We start from the raw sequence: 16,936 nt of genomic DNA on the forward strand, positions 1-16,936 counted from the left end.
ATTAGGATCAAGTGCTACCCTCAATATGCCAGCAAATTTGGAAACCTCAGCAGTGACCACAGGACTGGAAAAGGCCAGCTTTTATTCTAATTCCAAAGAAATGCAGTGCCAAAGAATATTCAAACTACTGCACAGCTTCACTCATTTCACATTCTAGCAAGGTAATTCTCAAAATCCTTCAAGCTAGGCTTTTATAGTACATGAACCAAGAACTTCCAGATGTACAAGCTGGATTTAGAAGAGGCAGAGGAGCTAGCGATCAAATTGTCAACATCTGTTGGGTCATAGAGAAAGCAAAGGAATTCCAGAAAAACCTCTACTTCTGCTTCAATGACTATGCTAAAGCCTTTGACTGTGTGAAGTGAGTGAAAGTGAAAGACGCTCAGTCATGTCTGACTCTTTGCTACCCCATGGACTGTAGTCCATGGAATTCTCCAGGCCAGACTACTGGAGTAGTTAGCCTTTCCCTTCTCCAGGGGATCTTCCCAACGTAGGGATTGAACCCAGGTCTCCTGTATTGCAGGCGGATTCTTTACCAGCTGAGCCACTGGGGAAGCCCAAGAATACTGGATTAGGTAGATTCTTTATATACTGGATTCTTTACCAATTGAGCTATCCTGTGTGGATCACAACAAATTGTGGAAAATTCTTAAAGAGATGGGAATATTAGAGCACCTTACCTGTCTCCTGAGAAACCTGTATGCAGGTCAAGAAGCAGAGTTAGAACTGGACATGAATCAACAGGTTGGTGAAAATTGGGAAAGGTGTACATTAAGGCTGTATATTGTAACCCTGCTTATTTAACTTATATGTAGGGTGAAAAGTGAAAGTCCCTCAGTTGTGTCCCAGTCTTTGCAACCCCATGGACTATAGCCTGCCAGGCTCCTCTGTCCATGGAATTCTCCAGGCAAGAATACCAGAGTGTGTAGCCATTCCCTTCTCTGGGGGATCTTTCCCACCCAGGGACTGAACCTGGGTCTCCTGCATTGCAGGTGGATTCATTATCATCTGAGTCACCTGGGAAGCCCCAGAGTCATTATGTGTAATGCTGGGCTGGATGGCTTACAAGCTGAAATTAAGATTGCCGGGAGAAATATCAACAACCTCAGATACACAGATGATGCCACTCTAATGGCAAAAAGCAAAGAAGAAATAAAGAGCCTCTTGATGAGGGTGAAAGAGGAGAATAAAAAACCTGGCTTGAAACTCAACTTTCTAAAAACTAAGATCATGGCATCTAGTCCCATCACTTCCTGGCAAACAGGGAAAAAATGGAAACAGTGGAAGATTTTATTCTCTTGGGCTCCAAAATCACTGTGGATGGTGACTGCAGAGATGAAATTAAAAGATGCTTTCTCCTTGGAAGAAAAGCTGTGACAAACGTAGACAGCATATTCAAAAGCAGAGACATCACTTTTCCAATCAAGATCTGTATAGTCAAAGCTATTGTTTTTCTGGTAATCATTTATTATGGATGTGAGAGTTGAACCATAAAACAGGCTGATGGGTGAAGAATTGATGCTTTCAAATTGTGGTGCTGGATAAGACTCTTGAGAGCCCCTTGGACAGCAAGGAGATCAAACCAATCAATCCCAAAGGAAATCAACCATGGATATTCATTGGGAGGACTGCTGCTGAAGCTGAAGCTCCAATACTTTGGCTACCTGATGCAGAGAGCCGACTCATTGGAAAAGACCTGATGCTTGGAAAGATTGAGGGCAGGCAGAGAAGGGGACCACAGAGGATGACATGATTGGATGCCATCACTGACTCGATGGACATGCGTTTGAGGAAACTCTCAGAGATAGTGAAAGACAGGGTAGCCTGGCATGCTGTAGTCCATGGGGTTGCAAAGATTTAGACATGACTTAGTAACTGAACAGCAACAAATAAGTAGTAGTCCATTTGGAGGCTAGCATTATAATTCATGCCATTGCCTATATAGACAAGTAAATCCCAAATAGATTAAAAAGCTAAATGAAAACCATTAAATAAAGTGAAAGCATAGATAGGTAAATAATAAATAAATATTCTTAAAATAAAATTTGGAATAGTATTTTGAGAATCTGTGGACACAAGACCTTCTAATTCAAGATAGGGCATTCCAAAGCCACTCAAGAAAGGATAGACATGTAATCACAGTAATTATTACTATATTACTATGGTAACACCACAGTTCAAAAGCATCAATTCTTCAGTGCTCAGGTTTCTTCACAGTCCAACTCTGTGGTGTTGGAGAAGACTCTTGACAGTCCCTTGGACTGCAAGGAGATCCAACCAGTCCATTCTAAAGGAGATCAGTCCTGGGTGTTCATTGGAAGGACTGATGCTAAAGCTGAAACTGCAATGCTTTGGCCACCTCATGCGAAGGGTTGACTCATTGGAAAAGACTCTGATGCCGGGAGGGATTGGGGGCGGGAGGAGAAGGGGACGACAGAGAATGAGATGGCTGGATGGCATCACCGACTCAATGGACATGAGTTTGAGTGAACTCCGGGAGTTGGTGATGGACAGGGAGGCCTGGCGTGCTGTGATTCATGGGGTCGCAAAGAGTCAGATACGACTGAGCGACTGAACTGAACAGAACTATGAACAAGTTCTTTTAGATAAAATGTAGAAACTGACCATCAAACGATTAACATCACATTAATCCAGAAGAAAAAGATGAAGAACCTAATGGAAAACTGGACCAAAGATATGAACAGTTAACAGAAAAAGAACTGCAAATAGCCAATAAACAAATGAGAAAACTACACAATCTGATTAGATGACAGGGAGATTCAAATGAAAACAACAACAGCAAAGAAATACTTTTGCCCACGAGAGGCAAAGTTTCAAAAGTTTGATGTTGTCCACTGTTACAAAGGGTAGAGAAGTAAACTTGCTTAGACACTGGTGGGGACAGGACAAATTGCTACAGACCCTCGGGAGGGTAATTCAACTTGGCAGTGTTGGTGGTGATGTTCATGTAGTTCTACGAATGTGGCAGTATTAGTCACCCTGTATAGTTCCTGAAGTTAGGCATGGTCTTCATTTAACTGTGACAGCAGTGGAGGTACTGGCTTACCTGTGAAGGTTGTGGTGGTGGTAATTACAACTCTGAGAAGTTAATCTACACATTTCTCCGCATTCGTCAAGGACTTCACATAGCTCTGCGTTAGCGTTGGTGGTGGTATTCACGAGAATCTGTGCTGTTGGTTGTGGTCATATTCATATAACTCTGCAGAGTTGGTGGCTGTGGTATTCATGTGACTCTGCAAGGATCTAAGTGGTAGCGTTCATCTGCCTCTGCAGTGTTGAGCACGTTATCGGTCATTCTGTGGAGTGGGTGCAGACGGTCTTCATTTGATTCTGCTGTGGTGGACATGATAGTCACATATCTACAGTGTTGCTGATAGCATTGAAATGATGTTGGATGTTGTTTGTGGTGTTTACACAACCTGTGGTGTTGGTTGTGGTAATCACATTACTCAGTGGTTGTGTTAGTGATGGTCTTCTCATAACGTCACCATCGGCTGTCTATTCCCATAGCTCCCACAGCTCCCATTGCTGTGATGTTGGTCATGGTATCCACACAGCCCTATCATGGTGGTGGAATTTGCATACACATAATGTGCCACTGTGATAGGTGCATTCATATGACTTTATGATGTTGCTGATGTTATTTCCATGGCCCTTTGAGGTTGGCCAGGTGTTTGCATTTCACATATCATCATTTTCGGGGCAGAGGTGGTGGATGATCTGGCCACCCAAGATGGCTGTTTTCTTGCTCTCTGTACACCCCCTGCTTGACCAGTGCCAGCTATACTTACCCCCTACTCACGTGACTGACCTTCCCACATCCTTGCCCCCGGCCCCAGCCGGTGATCATTCTAAGCTTTGGTTTAGAGCATCTCCACTCTGATACCTTATCAAATGGGCCATTACGGACATGCTCCCCTGCTGGTTTTCCCTGGTAACTGACAGTTCCCCCTATAACTGGTAACCTCCCTCTCCCCCTGGGAGCGAAAACTACTGCCCTGTTCTGCCCGCTGTCTGCTGCACATGGTGGGTTGTTGCTCCAGGACCTTGCTTCAGACATGTGAGATTCCCCCCATCCATTAAGCCATAGATGTCTGTGGCTGACACCAGCTCTTTCTTGGGTCTTGAAGCGGGGCAAGTGCAGGGCTTGCAGGCCTGTAGGGTTCAGCCCAACAGGTGATATTCAAATAACTGTGTGGCAGAGGTCCTGTATTCACATGGTCCCGCATCACTGGGGAAGGTTGTGTTCATAGACACCGCAATTCATCACAGTATTCATAATCCTAAGATGTTATTTTGTCATGGTGTTGGCATAATTGTGTGGCGTTGATATTGTTATTCACAGATCTTGTGAGGATAGTGATGGTGTAATTCAGATAACACCAGGACTTGGGCATGGAATTCACACAGCTCCACAATGATGGTCGTGTTGGCATTAACATGGCATTGTGAGGTAGTGATATTCCCATAACTGAGAGAGCATTCACAGAATTCACATTTTGCTATGGTGGTGTTGGTGGTATAATATAATTCTGCAGTGTTATGAAATGGTCTTTAATAGGTCTGTGATGGCGGGTATAGTAACTAGCTGACTTGCAGCAGTCATGTCATATTCACACACCTGCAATGGTGGGCATGGAGGTTTCCATAACTGCAGTGGTGGCAGTAATGGTCGTCACACATTTCAGAGTTATTGACACAACTTTGCCACTTTGGTTGAAGTAATTGCTTCACTTTGTAATGTTGCTGGTGTTGGTATTCGCATACCTCTGGGATGTGGTTGTGATGTTCATGTAACTGTGACATTGCTGGTCTTGACAATCCTGTAACTCAGCAAAGTGAGTCGTGGTCTCCATATATCTGAGTGGTCATCATATAACCCTGCTGTGGTGATGATGGCAACCACACGAGTCTATAATAGCGATAGTGGTAGTCACATAATCATGCACTGTTCACCGTTTTCCTGTGACTTGTGACCTCGTTGTAGTATACATAACTCTGCAATGTTGGTCATGGTACTCATGTACGTTTGTGATGATGGATGTGGTATTTGCGTAAGTCTTCGACTTTGGTGGTGGTGGTGGTAGTTTTATAACCCTGTGATGCTGGTCTCGGTATTCACGTGATTCTGTGACATATTGCTTTAATCACATGACTCTGCAAGGTTGGTGGTCATCTTATTCATATGGCCCTGTGACTGTTCATGGTACCCACTTAACTGATGGAGGTGGTGGTATTTAAATAACTCTGTGACTGTGCAGTGGTTGGAGTAATAGTCACATTTCAGAGAAGTTTAAAGTTTTGCTTGAGGTTATGTAAGAAGATATGACAGAGCCAGGCTCAAATTCAGGTTTTCTGTATAATTTAAATGCAGTCTTTTCTGTACTACACCATGAGGTCCCTTCTTGCTATATCTAAATTTAAAGTCATTAGTATAAAACATCTGTACCTTCAAACTCCCCCAAGGGCTTTGGAACACGAATATTCTTTCTCTTCCATTCTAGTTGTCTGTCTGTAGCTTTAACTATGGCCATATATTGACATACACACACACATTCTCATGTATAAAACTGATGAACAAATTCAGCTACAAACTGAGATGTTAAGTTGAAATTCTGAAAATTTATGTTAAATGATTCAGAAGCGGTCTTTCTGGTAAACCAAAATAAAACACCTCTGGGGATAATCTATAGTTTATTCAAAACCCAAAATGTGTTTACTAAACAGTGAAGTGTAAGGTTGGCCAAAATGTTGGTATTATAGTGTTTTCATTCTTTCTTTAAATATTATAAACTCCTGGAAATTTAGTAAAGGTCTAGAAATGGGATGTTGGGATGTTGGGTGATGGTTACATGACAGGTACATGTTTAATTGATCCTTGAGTTGTACATTTATGATTTCTGCATTTTATGACATACAAGTTATACCTCAACAAAAGTTTTTGGAGATGTATTGCTAAAGAAAGTGAACATCCTAACGTGTTTCATGAAAGTTAAAGTATAGTGCCAAATATAAGCACTCAGGATGTTTTCTGATGGGTGTTACTCCTAGAGAAACAGAATGAAGTGTCACCACTAATAAAAAGTTATAATGTGGTTGAAAAAATGTGTATGGTTTCCCAAATGACTTTGCTTTAGTTAGAAATTGTCTCTCCATCTAAGTTCTGTGCCCTGTGACTTGCATTTTTTCTCTCCTTGCAGTATCTGGGGTGCATTGAAGTTCTTCGCTCAATGAGGTCACTTGACTTCAGTACAAGGACACAAATTACCAGGTAAGCCCTCTTGAAAATGGACTCCTGTGAATTTACTTGAGAAAGGAATGATTTCTGAGGTAAACCACTAGAAATTTCCAGAGGGAAAGTCTGCCCCTTGAGTGCTGGTGACCAGTGACAGGGAGTCAGGACCCACTGTCTCAAGTCTCCCGAGTGTTCATCTGTGCTTGTGATGTACATATCTTGGCACAAGCCTCCTGAAGAACACTCCTCACTTCCAAACTCTTTTTATAATTAAGTTGCGGACAAATGGAGTGTTTTTGTTTGTTTCTTTAATAAATGAAACTCTAAGACCAGACCGATATTTTAAATCTCTGTTATTGCTTTTTTTAAAAAAATCAAGATGTTAAGAGAGAATTTCCAATGGTATACACAGAGAATAAAATGCATAGAGTTGGAAGTAGAAATCTTAATGGGAGTAATAGTTTAGAAAGCAGATTGATTCTTTTAAAGCATCAGTGATTCTGAGCAGGTTTATATATTTTAAACCAGATTTTGAACTTCTTGAGGGACAATTCTGTTTTTATAAAATTCATAGCCTAGTAGAGCTTGTACCTTTAGAAAAATGCCAATTTCAAGTCATCTTGAAGAAGAGAACCAGAAAGCTAAGACTAGGTCTGTGAAATAGCTACATTTCAGAAGGCGATGAGCTTATATTGCTTTGGCAGTAGTGGCACTGTTTAATTTAAACAGTGACCTCAGAAAATGCCTCAGTTTTATTTCGTTCAAATTTGTCTATTGGATATCTTTGCATTAGCAAGCCAAAAACTAAAGATTGAGCTTTAGAAAGCAATTATTTATGGTAATTAGCTGCTCAGTAATTTACATACCTCAGTTCTATGTTTTAAGCATCACAATGAAATCTCTTCTTGCTCATTGAAGAAATTCATGTTCAAAAGAGTTGATGTTCTCCTCTCTCAAGCAACTCAAGACACACTTATTGTGACCACAGTAGTAATCTACACCAAGGGGAGAATCCATCTCCACATATTTGTAGAAAATGATTCATGGATATTGCCAAAGCAAAAGAATGGTATTTTGAAGTGAGAGCAGTTAGAGTAAAAGTTTGAATGTTTAGTCAATCACTCATTCATCCCAGCTGTGAGAAGGCAGGCTGTGTGGGGGTTGTGGGTAGAATGCTTAACCACAGACTTAGGGACACTGGAACCCCTGACCTGGTCACCTCATGGGGAGTGACAGTTGTTTTGTTTTTTTGACTTCAAATACCTGAAGTCTATTTGATTTACAATGTTGTGTATGGTGCCATCGTTTTTTAAAGAGAATTGTCGACCATTTCTACTGAATTTTCTTTACAGGTCCTAGAACTTCCGAGATAATTTTATGTCACTTTAATTCTTCTGATGTATTTATTGAGTCTTTATTGTGGCTTCTGTCCTGCTTTGCCAGACATCTTGTTTTGGGGCAGAAAGATGCACATACAAATGGCCAAGTCCTGCTTTTCAGGAATGGAGGTGGGCGGGGGGCCAGTAGCAATCCCAGTGTGCCTTTGGATCAAGGTCTGGGCATTCTTTGGGTGCCAAATGGGCAGACAAAATCATAGTAGTGGTAGAAAAAAGTTGTGGAGCAGATATCCAATTCCATTCTATTTAGGTTCTAGCAGAGGTGCAGCAATGTAATGGGCCAAGTGAAGTGCCATTCCTTAACTCGGGAAACTTGGAGCTGTACTCTGATTATATCAGAATTGCCTTGGGTTTATTAGACTTAAAAAAAAATCAATATATTTATTTTAATTGAAATATAGCTGATTTATGATATCATGTTAATTTCTGCTGTACTGAAAAATGATTCAGTTATACATACATATATATATGTACACATTGTTCTCAATTTATTAGACTTTTTGAAAACTATGTTTGCTTTTCTCTGTGATGCTTTTTGTCTTTTGCCTCATTTTTATCATGTGACCTGTTATTTTGTTACGAGCCAGACAGCACTTGTAGGAAATGGTTCGACAAATCAACATCAGAAAGCAGCCATCACACCCAGGACAAGAATGCTCAATGGTGTCCTGTGGATGTGGCATGATTTAAAGTCTGTGTGGCACCTGAGTGTTAAACATACCTGTGATTAAATTCTACCATCTTGATGTGCCTTATATACCAAAGGCATTCTTGAAAGGTTGTAGGGAAACCTAATGTTGTAGTTAAGTTCTATTGTTGTTGTTGTCCCTAAGTCGTGTCCAACTTTTGCAACCTTATGGATTGTAGCCCGCCAGGCTCCTCTGTCCATGGGGAACTCCAGGCAAGAAGACTGTAGTGCGTTGCCATTTCCTTCTCCAGGGGATCTTCCTGACCCAGGGATTGAACCTGTGTCTCCTGTATTGGCAGGCAGATTCTTTACCATTTGAGCCACCTAGGAAGTCCAGCTACATAGTACTATACTGTAGAAGATTTAAAATACTTTTCACACAAATAGTATATAAAAAAGCAAACAAAAAATAAATAAAACATTTTTAATCTTGCAGTACAGTACCTTGAAAAGTACAGTAGTACCCGCTACATCGCTGCTGCTATAATGCTTGCTTCCAGGCATCCTGAACTTGAAATAAAGATACTATACCTCTACACTCTAGACATTACTGTAGTAAAGTACACAAAAGCACAGCCACTGGTAGAGGAGGCACCCATGTGACAGTGTATGCCACACGTGTGAACTAATTTATGTGATTTGGACATGTGAACCATGTTCACATCTTAGCAAGTGTGCAGCTTGAAGGTTTGGGCTTCCCTGATGGCTCAGCAGTAGAGGATTCGCCTGCAGTGCAGGAGATGCAGGAGACCTGAGTTTGATTCCTCGGTTGGGAAGATCCCCTGGAGAAGGGCATGGCAACGCACTCCAGTATTCTTGCTTGGAGAATTCATGGACAGAGGAGCCTGGCAGGCTACAGTCCATAGGGTCACAAAGAGTTGGACACGACTGAAGTGACTGAGCGTGCACACACACACACGACTTGAAGGATCATGTGTGGGGACTTACTGTATTTATGAAAGTCTGCTCAGGGGACAGAGACACTTGACAGATGAAGAAAAAACTTTTGCAGAACTAGTTGGTGATGGACAGGGAAGCCTATTGTGCTGCAGTCCATGGGGTCGCAAAGAGTCGGACACGACTGAGCGACTGAACTGAACTGAGAAGAACTAGCTTCCCAACGTGCCCCTGGTCCCTGCACCTCCATGGCCTTGAAGAGGGTGACTCCCTTGAGTTCCAATCCCACAACGTGACCCCTGTCAGCACGCCTCCCCACACCCTTATAACTCAGCACTATGAAGTCCATACAGGAACTCCACGGCAGAAGCTGGGCCACTCAAGAGCTTGAGGAAACCGCCCTCTGTTGTTTCCCCCATCACCAGGGCCACCTGATGGTCTGTGAAACCTGAAACCCACGTGGGGAACCACCTTGCTCCCTGCATGGATTTCACTGTACTGTGCAGCCCCAGAGGGCCGTGGGGGAGGGTCTCGGCTTGGTGTCACCCTGGGGAAGGTGGGGGCCTGAAGGAGGGAGGACCCAGCTCCTCAGCTGGAAGTCAATCAGAGACCTATGCTTTCACCTGCATTAAGCCGCTGGGTCTTCACATGAGGAGACTGTGGCAGAATGCTGATGGCCACTGCTATGGCAACGTGCCACTCTGCCCATGGGGACCACACCCTGTGCCTTGGGGAATGGCTTGGACTGAGTTACTGTACATCCTGTCAGAGCGTGACGTGCCTCATTAGATGGGGTGGACTGGGATGGGGTGGCGAGTGTGCTTTTGGTCTGACTCGGGCGAGCAGCCTGTCAGGCCATCCTGCAGGGTGACAGGAAGCGCCCATGTGCCATGGTCACAGGAAAAGCAAGGCTTTACTTTCTTTCCCCTTCCCATCTGCTAATTTGATTTACCGTGTTAAATTTGATTTATTATTGGAAATCACCTTAAGCTGTTTTTAGGGCATGGAGCGACTGAACTGAACTGAGGCTATAAATGTATATGCGGTTAGAGACCCAGAGCACTCAGCAAGCTGGTCCTTCTCCAACAGTAACTGTGATGGTCTGACCTGTATTTTTGGTTCTAAACGACCCCAGCTGACCTCCTGCAGTGCTTGGATTCATCCAATAACCGTCAAGTTTGCTTTCCATTCAGCCTCGCATAGACACATGAACTCGGTGTGCGTGGCTTTGCTACACTTCCTGTAAATGAAGGTGAGGGTGAATTCCTGTATGTGTACAAAATGTTGAGCAGAGACCAACACAAACTTGCTTTTTTCAAACTGTAGAGAGAAAACAGTTGAATCTAGTTTAAGTTTTTCATCTCCCTTATTTTATTAACCATACTCTAACCAATTGAGCTAACCGGGCACTTTCCCTTATTTTAAAGCTGTCATAGTTTCAGTGGGCCCTGAAGATGCAGGTTTAGCCCAGACCTTGACCAGCATGGCCCATGGACGAGATTGCTCCCTAGCACTCCACTTAGTATCCACATGCTGGAGGGTTCTGCTTCAGAGTCCAGGTGTTTTGAAAATTCCCCAGGAACATGTATGAAATCTTTTTGGTTTGAAACCAGACTCAAAATTTGTGTAAGGACAACATCCTTCTTTGAGGAAGGCATTTCCTTTGTTCTTTTTAAAAAATATTTATTTTATTTGTTTGGCTGCACCAGGTTATAGCTGCGGTACACCAACCACCAACTCTTAGTCGTGGCATGTGGGATCTAGTTCCCTGACCAGGGATCGAACCCAGGCCCCCTGCATTGGGAACACAGAGTCTTAGCTATTGGACTACTAAGGAAGTCCCTCCTTTTGTTCTGATTCAACCTATTGATGGGGGTCTCTGAAGACTTTTATCACGGATGCTAGCATGAGTTGAAGTTCAGAGTCACCTGGTCACAACTTTCTCACATTACTACAGCCTGAGGGGGCAGAGTGTAATGGACACAGAATCAGCCATGAGCTGATGAGTCAGACTGAACCTTGTGATGTCGGGATCTTTTATGCCCGATGTTTCCCTCAGGGAGTTTGGTTAGATGGTAGATGTGTGACTGTGTGGAACTGGTCCGACAGTGCTGGGCACTGTGATGGCTACAGGGCCATGATTTTGGACAAAAGAACCAGCACACCCTGGCGGCCAGAGGGAGAAGGGAACCCACAGACGAGGTGTTAAAGATGGATCGCGGATGCTCCTGAGACACTGAGAATGCGGCCTGGCTTGTGGGGGTCTCTTGCCAGTTAGGAGCATGGAGGGGTCCATCCTCAGCCTGAAAGAGGGCTAGATGGACGGCCTCAGTCTGTCTTTCTCTCCATCCACCCTCTTTTCCCCGAGTCGACCTGGCAGCCTTGGTAATGCTCGCTTGTCCAGTCACTTCTGGATTCCAACATTCTCTCAGTGCTCTCAAAAAAAGAAAAAGGCCAAGGTAAAACCTTTCAGCACACAGTCCTTCAGCTCCATTGACTCCCCCAGCATCCTCATCTGTGTGCATCCATCCCAACTGTGGTGTCTCTCCTCGTGTGCATGAAGGCCTCCCGCCACCGCGTGCCCTCGTTGGACTTCCGGCCAGAGAGGGACCGACCAGGCTGCGGGGCTAGGCACCCTGGCCTCCTCCACCCTCACGACATCCACCACAGCCCTTTGCCACCTCACATCAAACTTCTGAGTCACGTGGCCATTTCATCACCAGCTCATGGGGGAGTGGATCAGTGCCCAGGCTGAGGTTTGGGGTAAGGCCACATTTACTAATGAGCTATTTGTGTTGTTTCTAGAAGGTTTCCCATCCTCAGGGCGGTGTTCAGCCTGTGAGGCGCTGTGGGGAGTGGCGATGGACGCACAGGAAGAAGGGCAGGTAAGGCGCTGGGCAGCTCTGCCTCTGGGAGAACTGTGCACGGTCTGGGGATGATCTGGGGTCAGATCACATATCCTGGCCGGGATGAAGCTGGAAACACCCAGGAAGGGAGGGGTCTGAGCATCTCTGTTCAGCTTTGAGGTGATCGCTTCCTCTTGGACCATGGCATGGATCCCACATGCTGCACGCAACGGGCAGGACTTTGGTTCTGCAGCTTTTTCACCTTGCAGATCCAGAGGATGAATTTGGAAGGGCCCTGCCTTCCCTGGTAGCTCAGCTGGTAAAGAATCTGCCTGTAATGCAGGAGACCCCAGTTCAATTCCTGGGTGGGGAGGATCCCCTGGAGAAGGGATAGGCTACCCACTCCAGTTTTCTTGGGCTTCCTTGGTGACTCAGATGGTAAAGAATCTGCCTGCAATGTGGGAGACCTGGGCTCAATCACCGGGTTGGGAAGTCCCTCCAGTCTTCTGGCCTGGAGAATTCCGTGGACAGAGGAGCTTGGCAGGCTACAGTCCATGGGGTCCTAAATAGTGGGACACGACTGAGTGACTTTCACTCTTATTTATCTGGAAACCCGTTGTATCAAAGGTGTTTAGATGTGCACTTGATACCTAGCAGGTGACATGAAAAACGAGACTGACTTTTGCTCAGGTGCCTTCAGGCTCCAGGATCTTATCTGGCCAGTTAGACTCCTCTCCTATGTTATCGGAGAATTCCTTTTTCGCTACAAAAGAAACTCGGCTAATGTCGATTTAAGTTCAGCATGCCAGGAAAAGGAAGAAATCTGTAAAAATCTTTCCCGAGGCTGGTTGACTCTCAGAATTAGAAAGGGGAGCAGTGGGTGTGAACAGCCTGCCTGCCCATCCCTGTGTACATCCTGCCGGCACAGGATGGCTAACTTATGATTTCAGCTTTACGGCTCGCTCTAAATTTATTTGTTCTGAACACGTTTCTCAAGCTGAGCCTTTCGAAGACTTCCACCCCCAGAGGGGCGAGGCCTGGCAGGGAGGGAGTTAGTGTTTTCTCAGTTTAGAATTCTTTTTGAAAACACCAGCTTGCCTGCGTGCAAACGCATCCGGGCTTTGGAGGTAGCGGGCTGAGTCCTTCCGCTTTGCTTCTACGTCGTTACTCAGGGCTTACCACCAACCGAAGCAGTTTTGTGCTTTGCGCCTCATTCGTCATTATTTGCGTGCGAGAATGTGATAGATGGGGGTGTGTGCATCACGGGTGCCCCAAAAGCCACGACTAGGGAAAGAGGGCCAGAGGCACGAGGCAGTGGGTCAGGTGACAGCAAGCGTATAAAAATTACCACAGGATCCAGAGGGATGGGATGGGAAGGGAGGTGGGAGGGGAGTTCAGGATGGGGAATACATGTACACTCATGGCAGATTCAAGTCAATGTATGGCAAAATCAATACAATATTGTAAAGTAAAATAAATAAATCAATTAAATTAAAAAAAAAAAACTACCACAGGAATACGGAAGAGGCTTGGACGAATCTGGGAGGACTTCCTGGGGGAAGAAGCCTTTAACCCCGGGGTGAATTTCCCTGACCACATTGCAGACCGGAAGAGAGCATGAAACTAAGGCAACTGCTTCCACTTGGGCCCCTCAAGGTTTCTACCTGTCTGCCTTGGGCAGTAATGCTAATCCCCGCCAGAGGGCGGGGCCTGAGGGATGCAGTGAGGGAACACAGGCACACCCTGCACCTGTCTGAGGCCTGGGCCCAAGCCCGGCTGCCTTTAGGACAGAAAGAGAGCTCTGGGGCTGAGGGACATAGGCATCTGCTTTCTGATAGGGTGCACTTTGGTGTTCCATCTCTGCTTGCTAATATATGTTGATGCATTCAGCCACTTTGTGACGAATAAATGAGAGGTTACAACATCTGGCACAAGCTGTGTACAGGTAAAGTCTCAAGGCCATTCCATTGACCAGACCCACACATGTGCCTTCATCTGTCCCCTAGCGGACGCTGAGACTTAGCGTGAGGAGCCTACTGGGGAGGGTGCTGCAGGGAGCAGAGGGCGGGAATGGGCCACTGGTGCTGGTGAAGCCCCTATCAGAGTAGTGGAGGCCAGACTCTGGCCCTGGAGGGAGCATAGCCATGTTTATGGGGATGTCCATGGAGCCCAGAGTGGACTGGGGGCTGCAAAATGGCAGCTCTAGCTGAAGGCTCACAGCATCCCTTGGTCTCCGGGCTTGTCTCTCTGAATCCTCTCCAAAACAAATTTTTCTCTCGGGGCTCTCTGAGCAGCCATCCTAGCCTGATCCTTGGACAGCAGTCTCCCAACCGAAGCAGCATAGCCTTATTTACTGGTGGGGTTCCTAACCTAGAAGGTGAGTAAAGGGATCCGTAGGTACCAGCTCATAATTACTCTCACCAGAGAGGAGCATCCTAGGTTCTCATTACTTCTCAGGGTTGGCTCCTCACCTGTGGAATAGGGAGGGAATCCCTACAAGCAGGCTTGTTTAGAGTCTTAAACCTACAAAGTGCCGGGGCTGCACCTGGTTTGCCAGGTTATACATAGTAGGTGTTCAGCAAATCTGGATAGGGTCTTTATCATGGATTTAATTTTGCAGTTCACTTACTGTTTCCAAATTTCTGTACATGATAATATCGACTATTGATTGACATTATTCTAATTATCAATATCAACCAGTTCCATTCAGGGCAGGTTTTCTGGCTGAAAAGAAACACTGGTTTGATGCAACAAACTAAAGTTACTGAAAAGGGTGAAATTTTTGGTAATGTAGCATTGATTTTCACTTACGCCAATATTATCTGGTATTTCATTCTATCTTCTTGCTTTGCTGATTGCTGCTGTTGCTGATAATAATAATGATGATAATAATAATACCAACAATATTATTGAATACTTGCTATATTGCTCTAAACATGTCATTCATTCATTCAACAAATTTTTATTGATCACATGTCGTGTTCAGTCACTATTTAGATATTAGGAATAGGACACTAAATAAAAGCTAAACTTCTATTGAAGGGAGAGAGAATAAGCACATAGACACATCAAAAGAAGGATGAACTTACAGTTTTCTTAGTTGAAAATAGTCAAATGTCAGCAGTCTCATGTTGTTTGGCATAATAATTTCAGATAGTGGTGAGAGCATGTGGTATCTTCTCTCAGGATCCCCGGGAGGTGGACTGTGTACATTTTGGAGATGAGGAAACCGAGGATCAGAATGTTTACAAAAACTGTCAAAGATCACAGTGCCAGGAAGTGGCAAAGTTGAGACTGGAACCAGAGCAAGTCTGAATCTAGAGTCAGGAGTCACCCACTGCTACTTGAATAAGAGGGTTGCATCCTTAGGGAAGCCACAAATGCTGTCAAACTCCAGATATACACTGGGTAGAGGGGTACCATTGGCAGTGGAAATTCCTTGTTAATTAAAAACTCCTTTCCCGAACACAGTGACATGATAGCCTTGAGCAGGCCATGGAGAAAATGAGGCACTTGCAGTCTGGTTGTGATGAATGGGGTAAATACACATAAAGAAAAGAAGGGTCAGCTGTGGGGCAGAGTGGGCTCTTCAGAGACTGTGCTGCTTGCCTCTACTTGCTTTATTCATCCTGGGAATGCTTGTCCTGTGCTTCAGCAATTCTTCATTGAATTTCACTAAATTATAGAAGTAAATATAATACAAGTGTTTTTTTTTAAAAACTTTTCATATGAATAGTTTGTAGAAAGGATGAGACCCTCGCTACCTTAACCAGCTCAAAGTGAGTAGGGTAGGTTAGAACAGGGAGAGGTGGGGCAGAAAGGGGGTGATTGAGATGTGATAGGATAGATGAAATTAGGAAGGGTGGCTAGGTGGGGGTTGTGGAGTGGGAAAGGCTGAGTAGGGGTAGGGAGAGATGGGGTGGACTGGGTAAGGTGGAGGGGCCTGGGTGGAAAGGATGAGATGCCATCTTTCTCTCCAAGAGGTTTTAGGTGAGTCGTCTTTTCTCACCTTGACCATTGGGATAAACTAGAATCAAGATTGCTGGGAGAAATATCAATAACCTCAGATATGCAGATGACACTACCCTTAAGGCAGAAGGTGAAGAACTAAAGAGCCTCTTGATGAAAGTGAAAGAGAAGAGTGAAAAAGTTGGCTTGAAGCTCAACATTCAGAAAACAAAGATCATGGCATCCGGTCCCATCACTTCATGGCAAATAGATGGAGAAACAGTGGAAACAGTAGCAGACTTTATTTTTTTTGGCTCCAAAATCACTGCAGATGGTGATTGCAGTCATGAAATTAAAAGAGGCTTACTCTTTGGAAGAAAAGTTATGACCAACCTAGAAAGCATATTAAAAAGCAGAGACGTTACTTTGCCAACGAAGGTCCGTCTAGTCAAGGCTATGATTTTTCCAGTAGTCATGTATGGATGTGAGAGTTGGACTATAAAGAAAGCTGAGTGTCGAAGAATTGATGCTTTTGAACTGTGGTGTTGGAGAAGACTCTTGCAAGTCCCTTGGACTGCAAGGAGATCCAACCAGTCCATCCTAAAGGAAATCAGTCCTGGGTGTTCATTGGAAGGACTGATTTTGAAGCTGAAACTCTAATACTTTGGCCACCTGATGTGAAGAACTGACTCATTTGAAAAGACCCTGATGCTGGGAAAGATTGAAGGTGAGAGAAGAAGGGGACAACAGAGGATGAGATGGTTGGATGGCATCACCAATTCAATGGACATGAGTTTGAGTAAACTTTGGGAGTTTGTGATGGAGAGGGAGGCCTGGCGTGTTGCAGCCCATGGGGTTGCAAAGACTCAGACACGACTGAGCTACTGAACTGAACTGAATTGAA

The 16,936-nt window shown here is 44.6% G+C and overlaps 1 protein-coding gene across 3 annotated transcripts in view; it reads left to right on the forward strand.

Moving 5' to 3' along the window:
- The window catches only part of SHC3 (SHC adaptor protein 3), a 177,560-nt gene that overhangs the window by 50,452 nt on the left and 110,172 nt on the right, over nucleotides 1–16,936 (forward strand). For 2 of the 3 annotated variants that reach the window (XM_088837734.1, XM_088837735.1), the window contains exon 2: nucleotides 6,222–6,292. In XM_088837734.1, coding sequence (XP_088693860.1) covers nucleotides 6,222–6,292 — 71 coding nt within the window. Of the gene's footprint in view, nucleotides 1–6,221; nucleotides 6,293–11,606; nucleotides 11,698–12,043; nucleotides 12,124–16,936 lie in introns of all 3 variants that reach the window. The other variant, XM_088837733.1, reaches the window with a different exon arrangement.

This window comes from Moschus berezovskii, chromosome 7, assembly GCF_049115385.1.
Source record: "Moschus berezovskii isolate FMDL1 chromosome 7, NW_MosBer_1.0, whole genome shotgun sequence".
Lineage (NCBI taxonomy): Eukaryota > Metazoa > Chordata > Mammalia > Artiodactyla > Moschidae > Moschus > Moschus berezovskii.